The 27,683-nt window shown below is 38.0% G+C and overlaps 1 protein-coding gene across 1 annotated transcript in view; it reads left to right on the forward strand.

Annotated features, from left to right (window-relative positions):
* Positions 1-8,616: 8,616 nt before the first annotated feature.
* The window catches only part of LOC138094050 (IQ domain-containing protein M-like), a 273,194-nt gene continuing 254,127 nt past the window's right edge, over positions 8,617-27,683 (forward strand). Inside the window, 2 exon segments of the mRNA XM_068990216.1 lie at positions 8,617-8,694; positions 9,321-9,502. Of these exon segments, the coding sequence (XP_068846317.1) occupies positions 8,617-8,694; positions 9,321-9,502 (260 nt within the window).

Consider the following 27,683-nt stretch of genomic DNA (forward strand, 5'->3'; position numbering starts at 1 on the left):
CGGATTGGAGAAGGAAATGGCAGCCCACTCCAGTGTTCTTGCCTGGAGAATCCCAGGGACGGCGGAACCTGGTGGGCTTCCGCCTATGGGGTCGCACAGAGCCGGACACGACTGAAGTGACTTAGCAGTAGCAGCAGCAGACTGCATTAGTTTTCCATGGCTCTTCTAACAATTTACCAAAACTTGCTAGCTTAAACTAATACAAATTTATTCTCCACGGAGAATTCTATAGTAAAAATTATTCTCTAGAGGCCAGAAATACAAAATTAATTGCATTAGACTAAGTCCAAGTATCAAGAGTATGGACTCAGTTAAGACTTTGAGGACCCTAGGGAAGAATCTACTTTGCCTTTCTGAAGGCTGCTTGCATTTCCTGGCTCATGACCTCTTTCTCAGATCACTCTGGCTTCTTGCCTCTGTCATCATATTTCCTTTTCCCCGTCTAGTCACATCTACCCCCAACCCCCCAAGTAAGGATACTATCGTGTAGTCCCTCAGGATAATCCAGGATAATCTTCCCTTCTTAGGAGTCTTAATTTAATCTTACCCATGCTGCTGCTGCTGCTGCTAAGTCGCTTCAGTCGTGTCCGACTCTGTGCGACCCCATAGATGGCAGCCCACCAGGCTCCCCCACCCCTGGGATTCTCCAGGCAAGAACACTGGAGTGGGTTGCCATTTCCTTCTCCAATGCATGAAAGTGAAGAGTGAAAGCGAAGTTGCTCAGTCGCGTCCGACTCTTCGCGACCCCGTGGACTGTAGCCTACCAGGCTCCTCCGTCCATGGGATTTTCCAGGCAAGAGAACTGGAGTGGGGTGCCATTGCCTTCTCCGAATCTCACCCATAAAACCCTTTAAATCATATGAGCTAAGGATAAGGATATGATATCTTTGGGACCTTGTTCAGTCTACTACAGGGAACTTTCCCCTTGTGGCACAGTCACGTGGGCTTCAAATTTGGAATGGCCTGGGTTCACACAACCACTTAGCAATTGTCTGAACTTGGGCAAGTGACTTAATTATTTTTTTTTGCTGTTAAGCTGGGATAAACTCACCATGGAGCTTGTAGGTTAATTTTGTGGATAGATCAAGTAGTGTATGTTCAGGGCTTCCCAGGTGGCACAGTGGTAAAGAACCTGCCCGCCAATGCAGGAGCTGTAGGAGACATGGGTTCAATCCCTGGGTCAGGAAGATCCCCTGGAGGAGGAAATGGCAACCCACTCCAGTATTCTTGCCTAGAAAATTCCATGGAATGAGGAGCTTGACGGGCTACAGTCCTTGCGGTAGCACAACTGAGTGACTGACACACACATACAATATACCTTAAGTGTTTAGCCAACTAGGCCCTCATTAAATGTTAACTATCATTGCCATGATTAATGTAGGCCCTGGTGTGTTTACCCTGAATAAGGAGAAACCAATCTACGCAAAGTGAGTGATTACACATGGAGAACATGGTGGGTTTATCTCAGCTCTACTCCATGTTCACTTGGGTGTGTTGGTCGCCTCTTTCAGTTCTACACTTGATGAGCAGGTGTCAGTACCCACTTACCCATGGAATATAGTTTGGTTCTGCCAGTGTGGGGCCTGTCCTATTTCACTCCTTTGTTCTTTATTCTTTTCAGCTGTTCAGCACATGAAAATTACCGTCCCCACTGTACATTGTTATTGAGACCTGCCTGTCTCACCCTCTGCTCAGAGTACTTTCCTTAAAATAGGACTGTATCAAATCCCAGCATCAGGATTACTTCATTCCTAGTTGTTTTCTTACAGTTGTGGTGTCAAGTGGATTGATGGATGGGGTATGGAGAGGAAAGTGGTCCTCAATAGGTGTACCCACATTTTAGAGAGATGGTTTGTTGTTCTGTTCATTTTTTTAAAGGTGATCTTAAGCCTCTGTCTAATGGCTTTCAGATGGACTAGGGGTTTATTATTATGTAACGATCACTGATTGCTTTCCTCAAGTCCGTTCCATTACCCTAATTATGAAAAAAAATTTTTTCTCAGCTGACACTAAGTGAATGGTTAAATTTATTTTTTTGTGACCTTGAAATTTTTGTCTTTTTTATTATAGAATTTTATTTTGGACTATAAAAGGGGCTGCCTCAGTCAAAGGTAACAAACCATATTGAACCAGAAATCATGATTCTTTTTGAATATTTTTTATTTACTATAAACTTGGAAGTATCTGCCCATCTTGTTCAAATACTTGATAATTCAGAAAGATATTATGCAACAGTGATGATGCTGTTCCATTATATTATATCCTAATCACAATGAAGTTCTCATATTTTTCTAAATTACCTGAAGCTTATCTTGCATCTTGTTATTTCCTCTGTATCTACAAACAGCTATTTCCATTAGATAGCCAAAAAAAAAAGAAAGATGAAAGCTATGTTATATTTGCTATCTCTCAGCACACTTAAATAGAACTGTTAAGTAGAACCTAGTACAAAAGGAGTTAGTCATATTCCTTAGATGTTTCATAACATACAACTTGGGAGCCATGGATATACAGTAGATTATAAATAAGTTAGTTTGTTGGATCTTTATTTTTACTGAATTCTTTTGGAAGCAGTTCATTATAAATAAAAGAAGGTAAATAATTTAAGTAATTTTAGAATATATTCATTTTTGACTATAAATTGACAATATAAATTGATGTTATGGGGAGGGAGGTGGGAGGGGGTTTCATGTTTGGGAACACATGTAAGAATTAAAGATTTTAAAATTAAATAAAAAAAAATTGATTCAAATGGACATTTCAGTCATTGATTCTAAAATTTGAACTAATGCAATAGATAGAATTCAGCTGCCCAAGCAAGTTTCTAGGGTTTGATTATTCAACTGATTAAGATGCTGTTTGTCAACTCTAGTTTACCCACCCCTTTTAATTATATAGATAATCAAACTAAGAACTGCTAATTCTGTCTCCTAACTATTAATTGATTGTAATTACCTACAGATTAAAACTGCATGTGCAATTAACTCAAAGAATTAATTGATAGGAATTGATAAAAGGGAAGCAGAATGGGCTTGGCATAAAAAAGGCTCTAGGGCACAGGACCACTGAACCCACTCGTGTCTTGGGCTCTGTCACATCCTCATAAAGATACATTGCGCTTGCATCTGGACTTTGGCTCTGTTGGAGGCAGTTGCACTGATTATTTCTTACGAACATTTGGTTTCTTGGTTGACTGAAAGAGTATAATTGAAAAGTTTACACTGCTGTTGTCTTTGGATTTTGTACGGATATTCGGACAGTTTGGACAAGTCTGCTGCTTAGTCGCTTAGTTATTTCCGACTCTGTGCAACCCTATGGACTGTAGACCACCAGGCTCCTTTGTCCATGGAATTCACCAGGGAAGAATCCTGGAGTGGGTTGCCACGACCTCCTCCAGAGATCTCCCCAACCCAGGGATCGAGCTCATGTCTCCTGCATTGCAGGCAGATTCTTTACCACTGAGGCAACAGCGAAGCCCCTGGGGACAAATCTATCCATATGCAATGTGAAGGAAATGCTTGTCACTGCAAAGGTCATAGAAAAATGATAAATGTTTTAACTAGCTAGAGATTTTTTTCTTCCCTCTACCCTATTTCCTGTTTTATTTCCTCATTCTCTTGGTTATATCACTGGATGCAATCTTATCAGTTTTCTGTGAGTCATCTAGGTAATTTAGGTTTCTAAAATAATTATGCCTATTAGATTTTAATAGTATCTCTCACCTGTGTAAATAATTGGCTTATTGTTAACTGCATGAATTTGAATGAAAATGGGAAATGAAATAAAAAGCCGTCTCCAACAGATACGTATTTGAAATCTATTACCATTATACACATCAAGACAAATCAAGAGAGATAAGATGATCTGGTGAAAAATACTTGGTCTTGAAAAAAAATAGAATTTTAAAAGCCCCCCTTTAAAGACGCTTCCATTGAATCAGATGTTTATATCGGATGGGACCTTTCACTCTTAGCAGTTTGCTGATGGGCGTTTCAGCCAATGCCAGGTCAGCCCAGGAGCACATACTGAACTTATTCTTGGGGCACAGTGTTGTGTTCAATGTTATGGAGAATACAAACCAAGTGAAAGACTCGCAAGTCTAGATAGAGAGATGAGATATGAAGAAACCAACAAAATAACACGAACTAGTGGTATAAACATTTTTCAAAGGCCTAAATAACTATTGAGGCAATGTAAAGACAGGAAGACATTGGTATGGATATTTGACAGTTTTTTTTTTTTTTTACTGTTCAGATTTAGCTGCTATTTAGCTAATAATGGGCTTCCCCTGTGGCTCAGACAGTAAAGAATCTGCCTGCAATGCAGGAGATCAGGGTTGGATCCCTGAGTTGGGAAGATCCCTTAAAGAAGGGAATGACTACCCACTCCAATCTTACCTGGAGAACTCCATGGACAGAGGAGCCTGGAGGGCTGTAGTCACTGGGGTCACAAACAGTTTGATACGACTAAGAAACTAACAATTAGCTAATAATTCTTTGTTAACCTGATGGGGGACTTCCCTGGTAGCACAGCCAGTACAGAATCTGCCTGCAACATGGGAGACCTGGGTTCTATCCCTCAGTTGGGAATGTCTCCTGGAGGAGTGCATGGCAACCCACTACAGTATTTGTGCCTGGAGAACCTGTGGACAGAGGAGCCTGGCAGGCTGTAGTCCATGGGTTGCAAGGAGCTGGACAGGACTGGGTGACTAAGCACGTGCACGCAACTTGGTGGGACCATTTGGGCTTCTTTTCAAATATTGCTATTGCATTTAGCCTACATTTGTTTAATTTCAGAGTATTTCATTCTGGCTCATGGTACTGACAAAAATTTTTTTTTTCACATATGAATGTACAGCCTACTCTTATGCTGTCTCTCTTTCATACACACATGCTAGAAATCAGAATCTTCACTTCCCTGTGGCATTACCTTTGAAGCTTATTGGCTCTGTGAAGGGTTTGTGAAGACTTAGTCTGATGTATGACTTCGGTCTTCTTCAAACTATCAGCTTATAACTTTCATCTGACTTTGTGGAATAAACTGGAATTTGTTGCATGTCACCTTCTGTGTCTGGCTTCTTAGGAGGAGTCATTAGCATAGATCAGTGTGTGAATGATCACCTTGAGGATTTTAGTGGAGGCTTTACTGCTTCCTGAAGTGGAAAAGTTATAGCTGTATTTTCCAGTGTGATACCTGTATACTGAAGAAAATAATGTATGACTTCTTGATTACATGGATCTGTTTTGTGGGTAGGCAAGATAAAATATTTGAAATGCTCTGGAATCTCTTGGAAAAATAAGTCATACAGCATTAAGTTTCATATTTAGCTGTGCTCCTCAGTAATCAGGAAGATTCTCTTTTCCCTGTGAGATTTAACCTCATGAGGCTAATTCTAATTTATCAGTGTTTACATAGTGACTTTAATCATATTACTAATGAACCAGAATCATAGAGCAATTCCAAGTTAGATATTGTCCTTGCCCCAGAAGAGTTTATACATTTTAAAAGGAGATTGGAAAGAGATGCTTTGTTATCTAGAATAGAATATTTGCTGTCAAAGTGCACTGAAGCAAGTGGGTGGAATAGGAATAGTGCTAATGATTTAAATACTTCAAATTAGTCAACAAAGCTTCGTAAGAAATGTGGGGGCTTACACATCTCAATAACTCTCATGCTGTCCTTTTATGTCCCTCTGAATTTATAAAAGTTCCCAAGTAAACTATGATGTGTATGGCCTTTTCTTTGCTATCCTCTTCTCAGATAATATTTTCAGGTTCTCTATGGTCTACTCGTTATTGGCATTGCTTCCATTAAAGAAATTCATTTCTTCATATTGTGTTGTGAATGAAATATATCATTTATATGTTGCCTCTCCTAGAGAATTTTCCTTTTTGATAGAGGGCAGAAACTGACTGAAATGGAGGAAATACATGCAAAATTAAGATGTGGTAGGATGTGTGTGTGTGTGTATACTGATTAGAATGTCTCTGAGATAATATCACATTTCATTATTTTATATTGCTATTCTACCTCCCCATATATAGTGCACTTAGTTTATGGTCCTGTAAATAAATTGAAGCAATGAAATGAGAGACTACATTACTTTTGATTTTCCTCTAAATTTATATGGAACTAACTGGTCCATGGAGGACTGTCTTAAATTGAAAGTTTCAGTAAAGAGTATATGTCTATGAAGAAGTATTAGAAGATTGGAAATGTAAAACTAGTTTGATTCATTTGGATGGCAGGATTAAATTGTATTTCTGAGAAATAAGTGAACAAATAAATCTTGAATCTCTGCCTCTTTATTAAAAATTGTGTGCAGAAATCCTACATAATAACTACTGTGAGCCAGAAGAAATATGCGGGTATATACTGGTTCACCTTTTGCTCTTCCAACCTATTTCCCTTAAATACTTTCAATATCAAAAGTTCTGCCTTCAGATAATTCTAAATTCTCTTTTAAAGGGCTTATGTAACAGGGAGAGGAGGTTTTCTTTTGTTTCTGTTAAGTGCTATTCACAAATACGGTTTTGCTTTAAGCCTCTCTTACAAAAGAAGTCAGTGCTCTTGAAGAGTCAAAAGAATGAACCTATTAGTTTTCTGATGGGCACACTGTATGTAATAAAAACACGAGAGCTTTATGGTATAAGGAAGCCTATTAATTGAAGCCTCTCTCTATGCATTGCTATCACTTCTTCATCTTGCTATGATTAGATGACAAGATGTGATTTTAATACAGAATAGTGGGGCTATACAGATGATTTACTTTCATCTTTGTAACACTAAGCAGTATGATCACTGTGTATTTTTCCTGAATAAATATTCTTTTAACCCGCATTGATATTTTTAACAGACAGGACACTCTATGACTGGAGAGGATCTGTGTCAAAAAGGTTCTCCCGTTTGACTCATGATTCCAGTTGGCCTAGTTTCTCTGGATCATCATTAGCGTTTCAGGATTATCCTAGTGTAAGTATTTGTAAAACCTGACATAGAGTTGAATTACCATTGTTTTTTTCTGGCAAATGATTGAGTTAATTTTGGTATGACATGTACGATGTTACTATGAGCATAATTCATTCCTAAAATGATTCCCCTTTGAAATTCATTTTTTTCCCTGAAGCAATGCTTTTGTTATTTTGTGCCAATCTTGCTGATCACCTTAACTCCTAAATATATGGATTAGTTTTTGTTTAAAGAGAGCTAATAGCCAAAATGCTCATAACAGTGGTTTTCCCCCAATGTGATAGCAACTATTCTTGTAATGGTATCTAACTTATCAGAAAAATACAGTGGAGACCAGAGGAGAATAAAGATGTTTGTAAGGAGTGTGGCACTAAGAAGTTTTAAAAATCCAAGCACACTGTCATGACCACATACTGATGGTTTATGAGTGAGGTTTCTCAGCGTTGTATCCCTATGTCTAACACTTTGAGGAATCGCTGTACTATATTTAGTACCTTGGCCACACCATTTTACATTCTCTCTAGTAATGTGCCTGTGTTGTGGTTTCTCCACATTTTCATCAGCACTGATTATATTTTGTTTTTCTAATATATCCTAATGGGTGTGAAGTGTTAAGTAATCTTGATGTGAGTTTGTTCAATCAGGTCCAGAAGACAAAAAGGAACTAGAAAAATTGAGAATGTAGAAAGAAGCTTGCATTGTTAGGAGGAGTGATGACAGGGTACAGAAAATCCTGTATTTGAATTTGTGGAAGGAGAGAAAAATATAACACATTTTGCTTTCAAAACACTCTGTAGAGGTTAGTTCCTCTCAAATTGTAATTCTCTCAAAGAAGAAAGTTAATGTGGATATACTTACTTTAGGCTAAAAGAAAATATCCCCTTTAAGCCTAAGTTTTAATTTTCTTTTAAAAGTATTGTGTATCCTATATGTTTTTAGTTCTAATTAGATGATAATACAATAATGTTATATGTCTTTAGCTTTAATGTTTCATTTCTGCAACTGCAAACTTATTGTATTAGAATTTCCAGTTATTTTAAACAATGGCATATAGGCTCCCAAACTTCTTTGCACTAAGTTAAAGATGTTGTCTGCAGTCCTGAGATATTTAAACTCTTAATTATCTTGAAAGATAATATTTATCCAAATAATTGAGCACCTGTCAATAAGATCCCTTGCATAACATAAACATGTAGTATTACGTTAGAATAACATAGGAGAGACCACCACCTCCAACTTTGTTTCTGCAATTTCATTTCACAACTCTTCTTTACAAGGTTTGCTAACTTTATGATAATGTATGAAGCAATCTGGAATCCCACAATCTGAAAGAAGGTAAGTGTGGAAAACAACCCTGGTATTTATCAAAATTCTGAGATGAAAAATTAGTATCAATAGTGCTCTCAAAAAATCTAGAATAAAAACAAATATTGACAAAAATTTGTGTAAGAAGTTAATTTCTAGTTAATGTTTAAAAACATAGGAGAATGAGCTTAAAACTTTTTTATTGGAGTATAGTTGCTTTACAATGTTGTGTTAGTTTCAGCGCTACAGTGAAGGGAATCAGCTCTATGTATCGTTTATCCCCTCCCTCTTGAGCCTCCTCCTCACCACCCCCCACCCCACATCCCATGCCCCTGGGTCACCATGGTCGCAGACCATGGAGCCGAGCCCCCTGTGCTGCACAGCCGCTTCCCACTGGCTCGCTGTTTCACACACGGTAGAGTATATATGCGTCAATCCCAGTCTCCCAGGTCATCCCACTGCCCCGCCCCCCACTGTGTCGATAGGTCGGTGCCCTGTGTGTCTCTCTGTGTGTCTCTGTATTCCTGCCCTGACAATAGGTTCATTTGTACCATTTTCTAGATTTCACATATATGTGTTAATATACAGTATTTCCGAGAAGGCGATGGCACCCCACTCCAGTACTCATGCCTGGAAAATCCCATGGACGGAGGGGCCTGGTGGGCTGCCGTCCATGGGGTTGCGAAGAGTCGGACACGACTGAGTGACTTCACTTTCACTTTTCACTTTCATGGACTGGAGAAGGAAATGGCAACCCACTCCAGTGTTCTTGCCTGGAGAATCCCAGGGATGGCGGAGCCTGGTGGGCTGCCGACTATGGGGTTGCACAGAGTCGGACAGGACTGAAGCGACTTAGCAGCATACAATATTTGCTTTTCTCTTTCTGACTGACTTCACTCTTTATGACTGTCTTTAGGTCCATCCATGTCTCTTACAAGTGACAAGGCAGAACTCTCCTCAGTGAGTGGCCAATTTAAAATTATGTTACGTGGCTCTGGGATCAGAACGTTCTCTGATGGGAACTCTGCCATTTGACGACACTCTAGAATGAGGATGAGATAAGCAAGGGAGTGCCCGGGTGTGTGGGCTTGTTTACTTATTGCGGTGGTGAAAAGGTTCAGGGACAGAGGAGTAGAGGGGAAAGAACAATTGTGGTTGTCTGGATGGAAGAACAGGGTGCATTTCCGGAAGTAAAAGAAATTGAGTGTGGTAAAAGCAGAACATTCAAGTGAGAAGGTGGCAAGAAAATGAATTTAAGAAAAGTCTCATCACCCTGAAGTGCCTTCCTTAGTGCCTTCCAGAGGACATCATTTGAGCCCTTTCTTTCTTTCTTTCTTTTTTTTTTAAATTTATTTATTTTAGTAGAAGGTGAATTACTTTACAATATTATAGTGGTTTTTGCCATACATTGACATGAATCCGCCATGGGTGTACATGTGTCCCCGTCCTGAACGCCCTCCCACCTCCCTCCCCATTGCATCCCTCTGGGTCATCCCAGTGCACCAGCCCCGAGCACCCTGTCTCATGCATCGAACCTGGACTGGTGATCTGTTTCACATATGATAATATACATGTTTTAATGCTCTTCTCTCAAATCATCCTACCCTCGCCTTCTCCCACAGAATCCAAAAGACTGTTCTAAACATCTGTGTCTCTCTTGCTGTCTCACATATAGGGTTATCATTACCTTCTTTCTAAATTCCATATATATGCACTAGTATACTGTATTGGTGTTTTTCTTTCTGGCTTACTTCACTCTGTGTAATGGGCTCCAGTTTCATCCACCTCATTAGAACTGATTCAAATGTATTCTTTTTAATGGCTGAGTAATATTCCATTGTGTATATGTACTACAGATTTCTTATCCATTCGTCTGCTGATGGACATCTAGGTTGCTTCCATGTTCTGGCTATTATAAACAGTGCTGCGATGAACATTGGGGTACATGTGTCTCTTTCAGTTCTGGTTTCCTCAATGTGTATGTCCAGCAGTGGAATTGCTGGGTAATATGGGAGTTCTATTTCCAGTTTTTTTAAGGAATCTCCACACTGCTCTCCATAGTGGCTGTACTAGTTTGCATTCCCACCAACAGTGTAAGAACGTTCCTCTTTCTCCACACCCTCTCCAGCATTTATTGCTTGTAGATTTTTGGATCACATCCATTCTGACTGGTGTGAGATGGTACCTCATTGTGGTCTTGATTTGCATTTCTCTGATAATGAGTGATGTTGAGCATCTTTTCATGTGTTTGTTAGCCATCTGTATGTCTTCTTTGGAGAACTGTCTGTTCTTTGGCCCATTTTTTGATTGGGTCATTTATTTTTCTGGAATTGAGCTGTGGGAGTTGCTTGTATATTTTTGAGATTAATTCTTTGTCATTTGCTTCATTTGCTATTATTTTCTCCCATTCAGAAGGCTGTCTTTTCACTTTGCTTATAGTTTTCTTCATTGTGCAAAAGCTTTTAAGTTTAATTAGGTCCCATTTGTTTATTTTTGCTTTTATTTCCATTACTCTGGGAGGTGGGTCATAGAGGATCCTGCTGTGATTTGTTGGAGAGTGTTTTGCCTATGTTTTCTTCTAGGAGTTTTATAGTTTCTGGTCTTACATTTAGACCTTTAATCCATTTTGAGTTTATTTCTGTGTATGGTGTTAAAAAGTGTTCTAGTTTCATTCTTTTTTCAAGTGGTTGACCAGTTTTCCCAGCACCACTTGTTAAAGAGATTGTCATTTTTCTAATGTATATTCTTGCCTCCTTTGTCAAAGATAAGGTGTCCATAGGTGTGTGGATTTATCTCTGGGCTTTCTATTTTGTTCCAATAATCTATATTTCTGTCTTTGGGCCAGTACCATACTGTCTTTATGTGAAAAGAATTTGCCTAACCATGACACTAGGAAGTAAGGGAATACAAGCAAATAGAATTTGGTTTAATAACTGGTTGCATTCCACGTTGTTGATTTGTGTCTCAAATAACACACTGTGAGTCCTCTGGGCATTTCGACCTCCCTCCTCCCAAAGAGAACAAGTACTGTATGAGAGAAACCAGGAGTCACTGGTCATGTTTTAAAACATAAGCATAGTTTCATCATCACTTTGGATTGCCCCTTGTTGCTCAGTGGTGAATCCACCTGCAATGCAGGAGATGCAGGTTCGATCCCTGGGTCATGTAGGTCCCCTGGAAGAGGGCATGGCAACCCACTCCAGTATTCTTGCCTGGAAAATTCCATGGACAGAGGAGCCTGGTGGACTACAGTCCATGGGGGCATAAAGAGTCGTACGCTGAAGCAGCTAAGCACAGCACCTCCCAAAGAGAACAGTCCTATGTGAGAGAAACCAGGAGTCACTGTCATATTTTACACATACATGTAGGGTCATCACATAAACACAACTAAAATAAGTTTTATAAGAAACATTTTTTAGAAATGAAAACATGTCAAATAGAGCATTATTCTTTATATTAATTTTGACCATGAAATGGGTTGACTAGATTTTAATGAAGTTTCTTATCAGTTTTCTCTGGAGCATTTTCTTGTATACAATTTTGGGGAAAGAAAACTGTAAGAATCTTAGGGGATGTTCTTCTTTGAAATTTAGATATTTTTATGTGATTCTTTACCAAATTGTGCTGTCAAAAGACTATGGGCATTCACTTGAAAGATGTTACTACATAATAAAAAGTAGTCAATTAACTTTTAATAGGTAAAACATCTTTCCTCTTTTTTTCCTCCTCCATCATAATCTCTTCTCTCTGCTCTTTTCCTTCCCTCCACCACATATTTGAGAGATATTTTAATTATTTTCATGTTCATGATATTCTCATCTTGTGGGCTATCTTTGATAAAAAGGACATCTGATTTGATTTGCTGATATTTCAAAGGATTAACAGAAATCATTGTGACTATTAAGTTTAAAATTTCTATTTATTCAAATAATTTCTTATATTTAAAAAGATCATTTTGGATACTAATGAAATAATATGTTGAAAATCCTATAGTAGGCTTGGGACTGCTTTAAGCCTTGAGTTAACTACATGACTATGATTTGACATGTTGAACAACATTCCAACAGTTTTCTTTTTTCTAATTTTTTAATTTATTTGTTATAGTCCTGTTACAAGGAATAGTGATATTTAATACTGTACATTATCTTCAAATTTCACATTTTAATTTTGAAATGCATATTTATTTTCTTATGACATATAAAATTTTGAATCTTTGTGATAGAATGATGCAGATATTTATTTTGATATACTCCTGTATATATATATATATAATTATTATTTTAATGTATGTACTTGCAGCTAAAACTCTACATTTCAGTGGTTATATTGCCTTGCAGCAGGATTATCTGAACCTGATATTTTTATATCATATATTTTATATGGTCTTAGGTATTTTTATGAACATTATTTATTTTTTTGAATCTTTCTTTCTAGATAAAAATTTCTGCTGTTGCCTTAAAGTACTTTGGGGGAAAAATACAGGACGTACTTTATGTAGAATTCCCCTGGCAATAGTTTAAGATGTACAGTCACAATAAATTGGTTGGCATATATATTTAAAACTATTCTAACAAAGTTTTAAAAGAAAGCACTGTTGATGAATGCATGCTTTGGATTATAATGTTACTTAGGTTTACCAATGTACCACAATTTAAACTACATCACAATACCACTCACACTAAGAAATATTCAAAAATGGAAGGTTAGGTAAATAGAACAGAGAAGGCAATGGCACCCCACTCCAGGACTCTTGCTTGGAAAATCCCATGGATGGAGGAGCCTGGTAGGCTGCAGTCCATGAGGTCGCTGAGGGTCTGACACAACTGAGCGACTTCACTTTCACTTTTCACTTTCCTGCATTAGAGAAGGAAATGGCAACCCACTCCAGTGTTCTTGCCTGGAGAATCCCAGGGACAGGGGAGCCTGGTGGGCTGCCGTCTATGGGGTCACACAGAGTCGGACACGACTGAAGTGACTTAGCAGCAGCAGCAGCAGATAAATAGAAACAATTTAAATTTGTATTTTGGGACTGATACAGTTTTATAGAGAAGAATCTTGATCTACACCTCTCATTTCTTTGATTGTAGGAGACCACTAGGGTTTTAGTTTCAGAATTCACTTCACAATCTTTCTTTACCATAGAACCAAAGGATTCACTCAAATTCTGTCAATCATGTTGACCCTTTATTCTCAGATATCCTCTTGTGCGAAAGGTATTTGAGAGACTCTAGGACCCTGGTCATTAATAATAGTGCTCACCACAGTTCTAGTTTTATGATAATCTCCCAGTCCACATATTCATCCTTTCTGAAATAAGCTGGAGTGTGATTGTTACCAAAACCTGGATGAAGAAAATGAAAAGCTGGCTGCAGAGAACATTGGAACAACTATTAGGTTAAGGGAGTGAACAGACTGTGCCTGCCCTGGGGAATCCCCCCACCCCTACCCTCCTGGGAAGCTAGGTACGCTTGTTCTCTAGGAAAGGGAACATTAACTAAATTTCTTAAAAAGTAATGAAAGAGAACAAACTGTAAAAAGGCAGCCAAAAAAGGCAAACATCTGTTACTGAACATGTCTTACTTGACTTCCTTTTAATGTTCTTAGGAATAAATTTATGAACTAGGAAAGGTTCAGCACTAATTAGCTTGTTTTCATCAAACAAAATGCACCAGACATGGATGTTGAATATGAATGAAAACTTCAGTAGTAATAATAAGTAGACACAGAAAGTGCCAGGGGAAGTAGAAAGTGCTGATATCCAGGGTTATGGCCACAGGCTTTGGATCTTGCTGTGGCTGTTAATATTGCATTAATTTAGATTTGCTTTTTTAAATGATCAGAAAAAAGTCTAAAAAGTCAAGTGTACTCATTAAACAATAGATGGATTAGGTGCAAAATTTTCTACTCAATTATACACTTTTAGCTTAATGAGATGTTATACTAAATTGCAATGACAAATATGCTTGCAATACGTATATTTTGAAGGAAACTCCAATGAGCCAAAAATGAAAAAATCAACCACACTTATTACAACAACAATGCTTTATAATCTTATTTTTTCATTCAAAATATATATTCTGAACATCTTATTGATTAACATATATTCTGTAACATTAAATCAATGACGGCACTATTCCATTGAATGTAACTCTAGGGACATAGCTCATTTTTGGTTATTTTGGCAATTGATTGCTTTAATGGGATTCAGTGCACTATATTTGTAGTTAAATCTTTGTGCATATTCTTAATTTCCTTAGAATAAATTCCTTTTAGTGAAGTTGTTGTTATGTTTCTTATTTGTTTTTATTATATATTGATATTTTGTCTTCCAAAGAAGTGTTGGTTTTCAATTTTCACATAGATTTCCATTGCTGCTTCTTCCTCAAAAACAAAAGTGTGCAAAGAAAAAAAACACAATAATCAACTAAAATTAGATAATTTTCTGCAGGTTTTGTTTAAATCAGAGTTAGATTTTAGGATATTTTGTGGAGTGGGGCAATATCCTCTAGTTCTTTGCCACTCCATGGGTCAACAGAATTATTATCATCTGGAAACTGGTTAAAGGTGTAGGCTTTTAGGACCCACCCCAAATTTACTGACTCAAAATATGTTGTATGAATAAGAACAATAGTGATTTATAAGTATATAAATGTTTGAGAAATACTCTTTAGGCAATTCCCCATAATATTTTGCCTTTTAAGTGAGCTTTTGATAAATAGTGACAGTATTCAATGTAATTTTTCCTGACAAATACCTGAAGTACAGATATGAAGACCTACAAGATCTTCTAGAACTAACACCTCAAAAAAGATGTCCTTTTCATCATAGGGGACTGAAATGCAAAAGTAGGAAGTCAAGAGATACCTGGAGTAACAGGTAAGTTTGGCCTTGGAAATGAAAATGAAAGCAAGGCAAAGGCAAGAGAACACATTGGTCATCACAAACACCCTCTTCCAACTACACAAGAGATGATTCTACACATGGACATCACCAGATGGTCAATACTGAAATCAGATTGATTACATTCTTTGCAGCCAAAGATGGAGAAGCTCTATACAGTCAGCAAAAACAAGACCTGGACCTGACTGTGGCTCAGATCTTCAGCTCCTTATTGCAAAATTCAAGATTACATTGAAGAAATTAGGGAAAACTCCTAGACCATTCAGATATGACCTAAATCAAATCCCTTATGATTATACAGTGGAGGATATGAATAGATTCAAGGGACTAGATCTGATAGAGTGCCTGAAGAACTATGGACAGAGGTTTGTAACATTATACAGGAGGTGGTGATGAAAACCATCCCAAAGAAAAAGATTGCAAGAAGGCAAAGCAGTTGTCTGAGGAAGCCTTACAACTAGCTGAGAAAAGAAGAGACGTGAAAGGCAAAGGAGAAAGGGAAGGATATACCCGACTGAATGTAGGGTTCCAGAGAATAGCAAGGAGAGATAAGAATGTGTTCTTAAGTGAGCAATGCTAAGAAATAGAGGAAAACAATAGAATAGGAAAGACTGGAGATCTCTTCAAGAAAATTGGAGATGCTACAGGAACATTTAATGCAAAGATGGGCTCGATAAAGGAAAGAAATGGTATGGACCTAACAGAAGTAGACAATAAGAAGAGGTGGCAAGAATACATAGAAAAACTGTACAAAAAAGATCTTAATGACCCAAATAACCATGATGGTGTGATCACTCACCTAGAGCCAGACATCCTGAAGTGTGAAGTCAAATGTGCCTTAGGAAACATTACTACAAATAAAGCTAGTGAAGGTGATGAAATTCCAGCTGAGCTATTTCAGATCCTAATAAGATGATGCTGTTAAAGTACTGCACTCAATATGCCAAAAACTTTGGAAAATACAGCAATGGCCACAGGACTGGAAAAGGTCAGTTTTCTTGCCACCTCTTCTTTTTAAGTTTATACATAAAAATACCAATGTGTAATACACTACTATTGATCACTATATAATGAAGTAGTGCTTACTCATTAGTACAAGTAAACTGTTTTATTCTTCAATTGTATATGTACACACACACTCTTTATCAGATTCTTTTCCGTTCTAAGCTATCACAGAATATTGAACACAGTTCCCTGTGCTATATAGTAGGTCTTTGTTGTTTATCTCTCTTATATATAGTATGTGTGTGTGTGTATATATATACACACACACACACACACACACACACATATAAGCTTCTTGATTGGGGGTGAAAGAGGAGAGTGAAAAAGCTGACTTAAAACTCAGCAACAGCAGCAAGAAAGGTCAACATTCAAAAAACTAGGATCATGGCATGCAGTCCCATCAGTTCATGGCAAATAGAAGGGGAAAATGTGGAAGCAGTGACAGATTTTATTTACTTGGGTTCCAAAATCACTGTGGACAGTAACTGCAGCTATGAAATTAAAAGACACCTGCTCCTTGGGAGAAAAGCTATGACAACCATAGACAACATATTAAAAAGATGAGACATCCCTTTGCCAACAAAGATCCGTCTAGTCATAGCTATGGTTTTTCCATAGTTATGTACAAGAATGTGAACCATAAAGAAGGCTGAGCACTGGAGAACTAATGGTTTTGAATTGTGGTGCTGGAGAAGACTCTTGAGAGTCACTTGGACAGAAAGATCAAACCAGTCAATTCTAAAGGAAATCAACCTTGAATACCACTGGAAGGACTGATGCTGAAGCTGAAGCTCCAATAATTTGGTCACCTGATGCAAAGAGCCGACTCATTGGAAAAGACCCTGATGCTAGGAAAGATGGAGGGCAGGAGGAGAAGGGGATGATAGAGGATGAGTTCATTGGATGGTATCATCGACTCAATGGACATGAGTTTGAGCAAACCCTGGGAGATAGTGAAGGAGAGGGAAGTCTGGCTTGATGTAGTCCATGGGGTCACAGACAGTGTCAGACATGACTTAACCAACTATATAACAACTATTCTCTGCTTAATTTAGAGTCATGGTAGGATAGGAATGCATTTTATTGTGAATGTTGATGAGTAAGATTATAACCAATCAATGATCTGAGAAACACATTTTCAAATAATGAAATAAAAATAGTGAATATCAAAATTGGCCTGGGAAAATATGCCAGGTAATAGACCTTTCACCCCAATAAAGTAATCTTTACAGTTTCAGTAAGCCAATACATCCAAGTGTATCCTTACTCTCGAAGAATTAGATCTTAGTGATTTATAAACACATAAAGTTTGAGAAGCATACTTTTATGTAATTCCCCATAAAAGTGCTTCAAACAAGGGTAGTTAGCCAAATTTTAGTCAGTGGCTGGGGCAGCTTTTAACAGCTCCCCATGCATTCAATTCTTTGTTGTTTAGTCAATAATTGTGTCCAACTCTTTTGTGACCCTATGGATTGTATGTAGCTTGCCTAGTTCCTCTGTCCCTGGGATTTCCCAGGCAAGGATGTTCAAGTGGGTTGCCTTCATTTTCTTCTCCATGGGATCTTCTCGACCCAGGGATTGAACCCTGGTCTTCCACGTTGCAGGCAGGTTCTTTACCAAATGAGCCACCAGCGAAGTCATATGTATTTATAGGTTCATACAGTTAAAACTTCAGAATATGATAGCTCATTCCTGGCAGCAGCTCTTCCATTGCTTGGCATTGTTGAATTTTGAAATTTCCAAGAACATACAGGGTAGATCTGGAACCACGTATACTCCTAGGGGGTTTCGATAAACTTAGAAAACACATAGGTTTCCAAAATCTTTTCTTTCTTGGAGGACTGACATTCACCTTAAACTTAGGGAACTTTTCTATCACACGGTTTTAAAAATTTTATTGTTTTATGTGTCAATAATGCAAAACAGTGTATTATTCATATATATATATATCTATATGTAGCTCTCTCTCTATATATATTAAAGAATAAAACTTAAACAAATACTTATAAAACTTAGGAACCAGAACTCTTTGTGTCTTTTCACTCCCTTCATAACTTGAAGAAACCAATCTTCTTAATTTTATGTCAAGTGTTTCCCTGTTTTCTTTATAATTTTAGCACATCTAGACACATCTCCAATTAGTATTTTGCTTAATTTTACTTGTATTTGACTTTGTGTGTATGAAATTATAATGTATTCTCTCTCTTTTTGCCCAACAATGTATTTTTTTTTCCCAGCAATGTATTTTTAAGAACTGTCAATCTTCATAAATGTTGACCTCTGCCCCCATGGTTTATTCATTTTCATGGATGCACACCATCCCATTGAATAATCACATTGAAATTTAATTATCCTCTCCATTGCTGAGAGATATTTGTCTTTTTAAAAGCTTATGTCCTATTGTGAACAATTCTGCTACATTCTTTAACAAGTGTTAGGTGCAAGAGTTTCTCTAGGGTAAGAATTCCCAGCGTCAATATGAACCTGCACCCTATTGCATTGAGAATGGGTTATGTAGATGCTAGAATATTGATCCCTTTAGCCTGGGAGGCAAGTGGATAGGGCCTGGGGAGTAGGAAGTCAGTAACTGATTATTAACTACCTGGATAATTGATTGCCTCTAGCCACAAGCAGCCTGGAGTAGACTGGCTGTGCTGGTCAGTGGGCGCATGTATGTTCAGTGTTACCAGACAATACAGTGAACAGTTTTCCACTTTCAGCAGCAATTTATCAGAATCCCCATCGCTTCATATGCTTGGGAACACTTACTATGTCAAAATTTTAACCTTTGCCAATTTGGAAGGTGTGAAATATTTCTTTGCAATTTTAATTTGCATTTCCCTAATGACAAATCAGGCTGAAAATTTTTTTTCACACATTTCTAGGCCACTATTATTTCTTCTTTGTGAACACCATAGAGTGGTATTTTAAAAAATGTATGTAGGTGCATTTACACCCTTTCTATTTTGTGTTCTCCATTTGTCTTTCCATTTTATCTTTTTTTTTTTTTTTTTTTTGGTAAATTGACATAGTTTCCCCTCTTGTTCCTTTGTCCCTAGTACAAGTTTGACATTGTACTAGTTTTCCTTGTACTCATTTGACATTTATGTTCTTGTTTTTACTTTTTTAAGTGGTTAAATTATAAATTTTAATACATACTTTAAACTTAAAATATACTTATCCTCTTCCCATCTCATACAGAAATCTTAGATTGCTTTAACTACTAGTGTTTAGTTCTCTCTTGTTTTTATTCTATTTAACTTCACAAATTATTTAGAAGCTGTTATATTGTTTTATACTTCTCTACCTGTTTAAGTTTATGTACATGCTTACCAATTTTTTACCTGCCCTCTCAGTAAAGAATCTGTCTGCAATGCAGGAGACCCGGGTTCAATCCCTGGGAAGATCCACTGGAAAAGGGAATGGCTACCCACTCCAGTATTCTTGCCTGGAGATTTCCATGGAGAGAAGAGCCTGGTGGATTACAGTTCATAGGTTGCAAAGAGTCAGACACGACTGAACAGCTAACACTTTCACTTTATATCTAGCATCACAAGCCTATCAGATGGTTTTCCTTCTTGAACTATGTCCTTTAGAAGTACCTTTAGTAAGGGCTTCCCTGGTAGTTCAGCTGATAAAGAATCTGCCTGCAATGCGGGAGACCTGGGTTTGATCCCTGGGTTGGGAGGATCCCCTGGAGAAGGGATCGACTACCCACTCTGGTATTCTGGCCTGGACAATGCCACGGACAGAGGAGTCTGGCAGGCTGCAGTCCATGGGGTCACAAAGAGTTGGACACAACTGAGTGACCTTCACTCACTTTCAGTAAGGGTCAGTTGGCAGAAAGCTTCTGTTCATATTATATTTACTTTTATCCTCAATAATACATTCTCCAAACATTGAGGTTATCATTTCCATGCTTTCTGACTGCCACTGTTCTATTGAAATATCAGATGTTTATCCAGTTATCTTTCTTCTGTGAGTAATGTGTCTCTGTTCTCTACTTCTAAAGACTTCATTGTTGTTCTGCTGTTTTATTATGAGATGTATAAGTGTGGTTTTCTGTTTATTCTGCTTGGTTTCTATTTGGCTTCCTAAAATCAGTGTCTTTCTGCAGTATGGGGAAAAGAAAATTTCTGTCACTATCTCTTTAAGTGATATTTTTCTTCCATTTTTTTTCTGTATAAACTCTGATTAAAACTTTTTATGAAACTCTCCTTACATATATGTTGTCTTCGATTCAGTTGTCTTTCTTGTTTTCCCTCTTTTTCATATTTGCCATCTCTCTGCCTCTCAGTGCTGCATCCTGGGTCTTTTTTTTTTTTTTTTTTCCCTTCCTGATTTCTATTTTTAGATTAGTTTTCTGTATCCATTCTTGTCTTTTGCTATTCATTTAGCTCTCAGTTATTTCAATCATATGTTTCATTTTTACACTGTCTAGTCATTATTTTCCAAATTAACTTGGCCAACTTTGATAACTTGGGGTCCTTTAATATATCTCTGAACATATAGAAAAGGAAACTCATTCTTATTTTGTATTCTGTTTACCTTAATTAGGGTATTGTAGTCCTAAAATTTCTGAATGTGTAGCTTGTTCTTTTTTTCTGACACCTTGATTGCTTCAGTTCAGTTCAGTTCAATCACTCAGTCATGTCCAACTCTTTGTGACCCCATGAACTGCAGCACACCAGGCCTCCCTGTCCATCACCAACTCCTGGAATCCACCCAAACCCATGTTCATTAAGTCAGTGATGCCATCCAACCATCTCATCTTCTGTTGTCCCCTTCTCCTCCTGCCCTCAATCTTTTCCAGCATCAAGGTCTTTTCAAATGAGTCAGCTCTTCACTTCAGGTGGCCAAAGTATTGAAGTTTCAGCTTCAGCATCGGTCCTTCCAATGAACACCCAGGACTGATCTCCTTTAGGATGGACTGGTTGGATCTCCTTGCCGCCCAAGGGACTCTCAAGAGTCTTCTCCAATACCACAGTTCAAAAGCATCAATTCTTCAGTGCTCAGCTTTCTTTATAGTCCAACTCTTACATCCATACATGACCACTGGAAAAACCATAGCCTTTACTAGATGGACCTTTGTTGACAAAGTAATGTCTCTGCTTTTTAATATTTCTTATATTTGATGATTTTCTGACTGGGAGCTCATTTTTCTTGGTATTTTGTTATGAAAATTCTTTGAAACTTTAAGCTACACTTTTCTTTATGATTGATATTTGCTTTTACCAGGTACATTTTTAGAGGACTGCCAACTACCGAACCCTGGCTTGCTGTAGTACATGGGGTTGCAGAGATTCGGACGTGACTTAGTGACTGGACAGAACAACCACCACCACCAACCTGGGACCCTTTTACTCTAAATTTGCTGCCTTTTTTTCTGGGGTGGAGGAAAAGTTTAGGGAATTTCAGATAGTGTGAAGTGAGGCACCAAATCCTTATGAATGAGGTGTTGCCCTGAGAAATTCCTAGGAGGGGATTTTGCCCCCTCTTTACCCAGAGCCAAGGCCATGACAGACAGGTAGACTCATGATATCTCCTTCTCTTTCTGTTTCTCTTTCTTTCTCACCCCATAGAAATTTAAAAATCCCAGTTATATGATAAAGATATTGCACTTCTAGTCCCTAGCCTTTTACAGGGTGTTTTCAAGTCTTACATTTTTTTCATGCTCTGGGTTCCAGTGCTTTCAACTAGAGGGCACAGTTCAATTCAGTTGCTCAGTCATGTACAACTTCTGCCACCCCAAGGACTGCAGCACACCAGGCTTCCCTGTCCATCACCAACTCCTGGAACTTGCTCAAACTCATGTCCATTGAGTCGGTTCAGTTCAGTCACTCAGTCATGTCCGACTTTGTGACCCCAAGGACTGCAGCACGCCAGGCCTCCCTGTCCATCACCAACTCCTGGAGTTTATTCAAACTCATATTTATTGAATCAGTGATGCCATCCAACCATCTCATCCTCTGTTGCCCTTTCTCCTCCTGCCTTCAATCTTTCCCAGGATCAGGGTCTTTTCCAATGAGGCAGTTCTTCATATCAGGTGGCCAAAGTATTGGAGTTTCAGCTTCAACATCAGACCTTCCAATGAATATTCAGGACTGATTTCCTTTGGGATGGACTGGTTGGATCTCTTTGCAGTCCAAGGGACTTTCAAGAGTCTTCTCCAACACCACAGTTCAAAACCATCAATTCTTCAGTGCTCAGCTTTATTTATAGCCCAACTTGCACATCCATACATGACTACTGGAAAAACCATAGCTTTGACCTGATTGACCTTTGTTGGCAAAGTGATACATCTACTTTTTAATACACTGTCTAGGGTTGTCATTCTTCCAAGGAGCAAGCATCTTTTAATTTCATGGCTGCAGTCACCATTTGCAGTGATTTTAGAGACCCAAGAAAATGAAGTCTCTCACTGTTCCCATTATTTCCCCATCTATTTGCCATGAAGTGATGGGACCAGATACCATGATCTTCACTTTTTGAATGTTAAGTTTTAAGCCAGCTTTTTCACTCTCCTCTTTCACTTTATCAAGAGGCTCTTTAGTTCTTTGCTTTCTGCCGTAAAGGTGGAGTCATCTGCGTAACTGAGGTTATTGATATTTCTCCTGTCAATCTTGATTCCAGCTTGTGCTTCATCCAGCCCAGCATGTCACATGATGTACTCTGCATATAAGTTAAATAAGTAGGGTGACAATATACAGCCTTGATATGCTCCTTTCCCAATTTGGAACCAGTATGTTGTTCCATGTCTGGTTCTAACTGTTGCTTCTTGACCTGCATACAGATTTCTCAGGAGGTACAGAACTCTTTAAAACCCAGGGTCTAGGTTGTCTAAAATTTCCACACAACCCCTGAGGCAGAGACAAGTCTCAGAACTCATACAACAGTAAATTCAACATTTCTTCTTGTTTTTGACCAGATAGGAATTCCATTACTTTCCCTTCATCATATGCATTTAAAATATCTTTGATTTTTATTTCTAGAATGTATTGTAGTAGTATCCTATGATTTGTTGCTATGAACATGCTTCAAGAAATAACAGTCATATTATATCTTTTACAAATAAGTTTCAACCCTGAGAGGGACTTATACTGGGATGTAAACTTCTCTTTCTTACCATCTTTGTATTGCTACCATGTTAGCCTTGCTGCTGCTGCTGCTGCTAAGTTGCTTCATTCGTGTCCATCTCTGTGCAACCCCAGAGATGGCAGCCCACCACGATCCCCCATCCCTGGGATTCTCCAGGCAAGATTACTGAAGTGGGTTACCATTTCCTTCTCCAATGCATGAAAGTGAAAAGTCAAAGTGAAGTCATTCAGTCGTGTCCGACTCAGTGACCCCATGGACTGCAGCCTAACAGGCTCCTCTGTCCGTGGGATTTTCCAGGCAAGAATAAAGTCCTAATATCAAAGAGTCTTGATTTCCCTTGGAGATTAAAGACATTTTGTCTAGTGATTGGTAAAGGACCAACCTATGTTTTGTTGGGCTGCCGTCTTCAGTCTTTCTTCATCTGAAAGTTGAATGACTTTTTGAGGCCATGGCTATGACCAAGTGACCAGCATTCTTGTGGCATTCCCCTGACTTCTCATAAGGAAAGTAAAGGAAACACCACACTTGAGAACACCTTCAGAGTGGAGGCAACTATGGCTCCATGAGCAAGTTCGGAGAAACTAGGGGTTACCTGGGCCTATCGCAACTTCCTGGGGGTGATTCTGTGGCTTGAAAACTTTCCTGTTCTTTCTGTGTGTTTTTAGAAAGAAACGCTTAAATACAACAATGTAAAGAAAATGACTTCTGAAAAATTCCAAAATCATGTGTTTTGTGCCTTCTGGTTCTGCATGTGTGCAACTTATTGACAGTTTTTTTTTTTTTTTTAATATTTCTTATCAAGAAGCAGTAGCAGTGTAAGGAATGCAGCTCACTGCTCTTTCACAGAATGTGCTGGTGACATGACTGACTTCTGCTGGGGAAACAGGAATGTTTATATTCAAGCTTGGCAGAAAAAGCTTTTCAGTTTACTTCACATGTTTTAATGTGTAATTTGTAATTTTACATGTATATGCTATTAGTGATTTTCTGTTCACAGTTACCTATTTTTAAACAAACATTTCATTTACCTTAAATGCGTGTTTATATATGATTTTGGTAGGGTCACAAAGCTGTTTAAAACTATGAAAATTTCTTGCTACTTAGAAAATACCCTTTAACTACATTTTAGGGTAAAGTATTGGAGGCATAATGTGCCAATTATACATTACCGTTTTACTGCAAACATATTGCAGAATTTGATGCTAATAGTAGTAATATAGAAACATGGCTAGTGTGAAGGTACAAAATGAAAGGCTTTTTTCCATATTGCATCTCTGGTTAATCAGTGCAAACATTTAATCATTAAACTATGAGAGAAATTAGCAGCATTGTCAACAGGAAAACACAAATTCCAGATGAGATTTGGAAAGAAGGGGGAATTGGTAGATTAGACAGCTGCTTCTGAAAGGAAGTTTGAGATGTAATAATATGTGAATTATCACACGTTGGTGCCAGTTAAATTGTGGGGTTTGAGAAAATATGTGGGAAAGGAGTCTGAAAAAAGGTTTGAAATAAATCAATACAGGTAGTTAAAAACATTGGAAATTTGACATGAGTATTTAATAAGTGACTTACATCTTCAACCAAGTATTTAGAATGTGTCGCTTGAAATGCATTGCCATAAAGAGACTAGGACCTTGAGGGGGTCTTGAGAAACAGGACGCAGCTGTGGTAAAAGAAACATTTTGAGAGAGAATGGAATAGAAACATCAAGGCAAAATGGACTTGCAACTTAGGTATGGAGAAAACGAAGACTTAGGTAAAAAACCAAGAACCCTTAAATAAAGGACTGCTAGTGACTTTGCAAAAAAGATGACCCCAAACCCCTTAAGTTCTAATTATGTTAAGTAGGAAGAAAAAGAAACAATAGATGTCACTGGAAAAAAAATCAGAGAACATTTTAGTAAGAAAAATCCTCAAGACTGTTTGTTTGAGGGACTTCCCTGGTGGTCCAGTGGCCAAGACTCCACACTCCCCTGCAGGGGGCCCAGATTTGATCCCTGGTCAGGGAACTAGATCCCACATGCTGCAACTAGGAATTTGCCTGCCACTGATAAAGATCCTGCATACCATAACTAGGACCCAGAACAGACAAATAAATTTTAAAAATCCTGAAGTTGGGGTGGCTGCCTTTTAGTCTGTGTCTTACAACCACCATTTAAAAAAAAGGAATGGTTGTCAGGCTGCTTTGCTGAATGACCTTCATATCTGACACCCTTCATAATGGAGAGTATGTCATGTGGCCACAGAAGGAGGCAGTTAAAAAATCAGGTTGGCAAGTGTAAATAGTAGTATCTTATAAGGACAGTGTGTTTCAAGCCAAGCACTTTGTTTTGTGCCAAAGTATGGAATATATAGGTTAAAAAATAATTTGTATAGCCATGAGTATTATTTTTCTAGCCATGAATATGTGTCATGGAACAGCTTGAGGGTGATATTTAAAATATAGATCCTGTTTCATGTTTTATTATCACCTATATGTGCACATACATTTTTAAAAGTACAATATTACTTTTGAGGAGGATTTTTTGCTTTGAAATAGAAAACATGATCAGGGAGTTCTAAAAGTAACAGGTAGTCAAGAGATGACCCAAAGTGCTTCTCAAGGTTGTTATTGTATTCTAACGCAACTATAGAAGAAAAGTTAATCTTCAAACTTAAAAAGTGAATGGCATGAAATAAAAATTTACACATACAAGTCAGACTGCATTCAGGAGAATATTCACTATAGGATAGAGTGAAGCTTGACTCCGAAGGAGAGGTTTATGATTTGTTTAATATATTTAAAATAATCACTCTGTGTCTTAAAACTGAGTGCTGCTGCTAAGTCGCTTCAGTCGTGTCCGACTCTGTGCAACCCCATAGACGGCAGCCCACCAGGCTCCCTCGTCCCTGGGATTCTCCAGGCAAGAACACTGGAGTGGGTTGCCATTTGCTATTGCTATTGCAATACAAATACAAATTTCTTCCATATTTCATGTTTACATTTACTCTCTATATATCCTGAGGTTTTATAGAAGAGACTTCTTTGACTCCAGTTGCCAAACAGTGGTGAAATATATATTCTTGAAACTTTAAAAGCAAAACTAAAATAAGTATTTTCCTTGTGGTTTCAGAAACACATCCATAGCCAAGACACTTTCTGGTACTGACTTCTTCTAGAGTCTGAGAGGGAAGACAATGCCAACAATCCAAAATCCATTAATCTTCACTCATTAACAAGATTGCCTCAGATTCCTCCCATTCAAGGCCATCTTTTCAAAAGCTATTTTTGCACAGTAATTGTCATAGCAGATTATAAATTGGGTATGCAGTGCCTCTAGGCATCAGTTTAAGCTTTGAGTCACACCTAATGACCAGAGAGGGAATGGCCCAGTCTCGAGATCTGGAAAAATTATCTTTCTGAGCTGTTCTTTCACCTGTTGTCTGGTACTGAAGGATTGTATAAAAGATCTGTATTAAGCACTCCAGTGTCATTATTGAAGAGATGCTCTTGAAGCTGACCATGCCATTATCCCAGGATTCCTTTAAAGTACTCGTGGAAGAAATTTTAGAAGAAAAGTTAATCTTCAAAGTTAGTCTAATGGAAAAGTTAATCTAATGGAAAAAATATTTACAGAAAATGCCTGCTTCTCTTATAGACATTGTGAGTGTTAGAACTACTGTGCTTTCTTTGCTACTGTGGGTTTTAGTTTGCCAGGCCTGCCATAATAAAACACTGTAGACTGGGTGGCTCACACAGTGGAAGTTAGTTTTCTTTTAGTTCTGGGACAGAGTGAATTTTTCCTGAGGCTTCTCTCCTTGACTTATAGATTTCTTCTTCTTGCCGTGTCCTCACATGGCCTTTTCTTTGTGCACACATGTGGCCCCTCTTCCTCTTAAAAGGTCACCAGTCCTATTGGATTAGGGCCTCACCGTTATGATCTCATTTAATCTTCGTTACCTCCTAAAAGGCCTTATCTCCAAATAGAATCACATCTGGGGATTTGGACTTTAGCATATGAATCTTAGGGGAACACAGTTTAGGCCACAATATTTTGATAGCTAGAAATTTGAGAGGCAGATCTGTGTAACACATTAAGCAAAAGCAGAAACACTTGACATTATTTTTCTATTCATATTTCCTTTCAACATGATATTCTTTTTTTCTTTTTAATACATACTGTATTTTTGGAAGTTACTTTAATATTTTTATAAGGACAAATAAGTAAGTAAATAAATTCTTATCTGTAGTAGATCTTTATGGATATTTGTTCACTGAAATAATCAGTAGGAGGTATGTTCCTGGGGGCCAAAAGATGCTGGAGGAGGTTCTATGATCATATGGTGCTGAGTACACTTATTTATATATGTTTTTAGGCTCATAATTGGGGCTTCCCCAGTGGCTCAGTGGTAAAGACTCCACC

The sequence above is a fragment of the Capricornis sumatraensis genome, chromosome 17 (assembly GCF_032405125.1).
Source record: "Capricornis sumatraensis isolate serow.1 chromosome 17, serow.2, whole genome shotgun sequence".
Taxonomy (NCBI): Eukaryota; Metazoa; Chordata; class Mammalia; order Artiodactyla; family Bovidae; genus Capricornis; species Capricornis sumatraensis.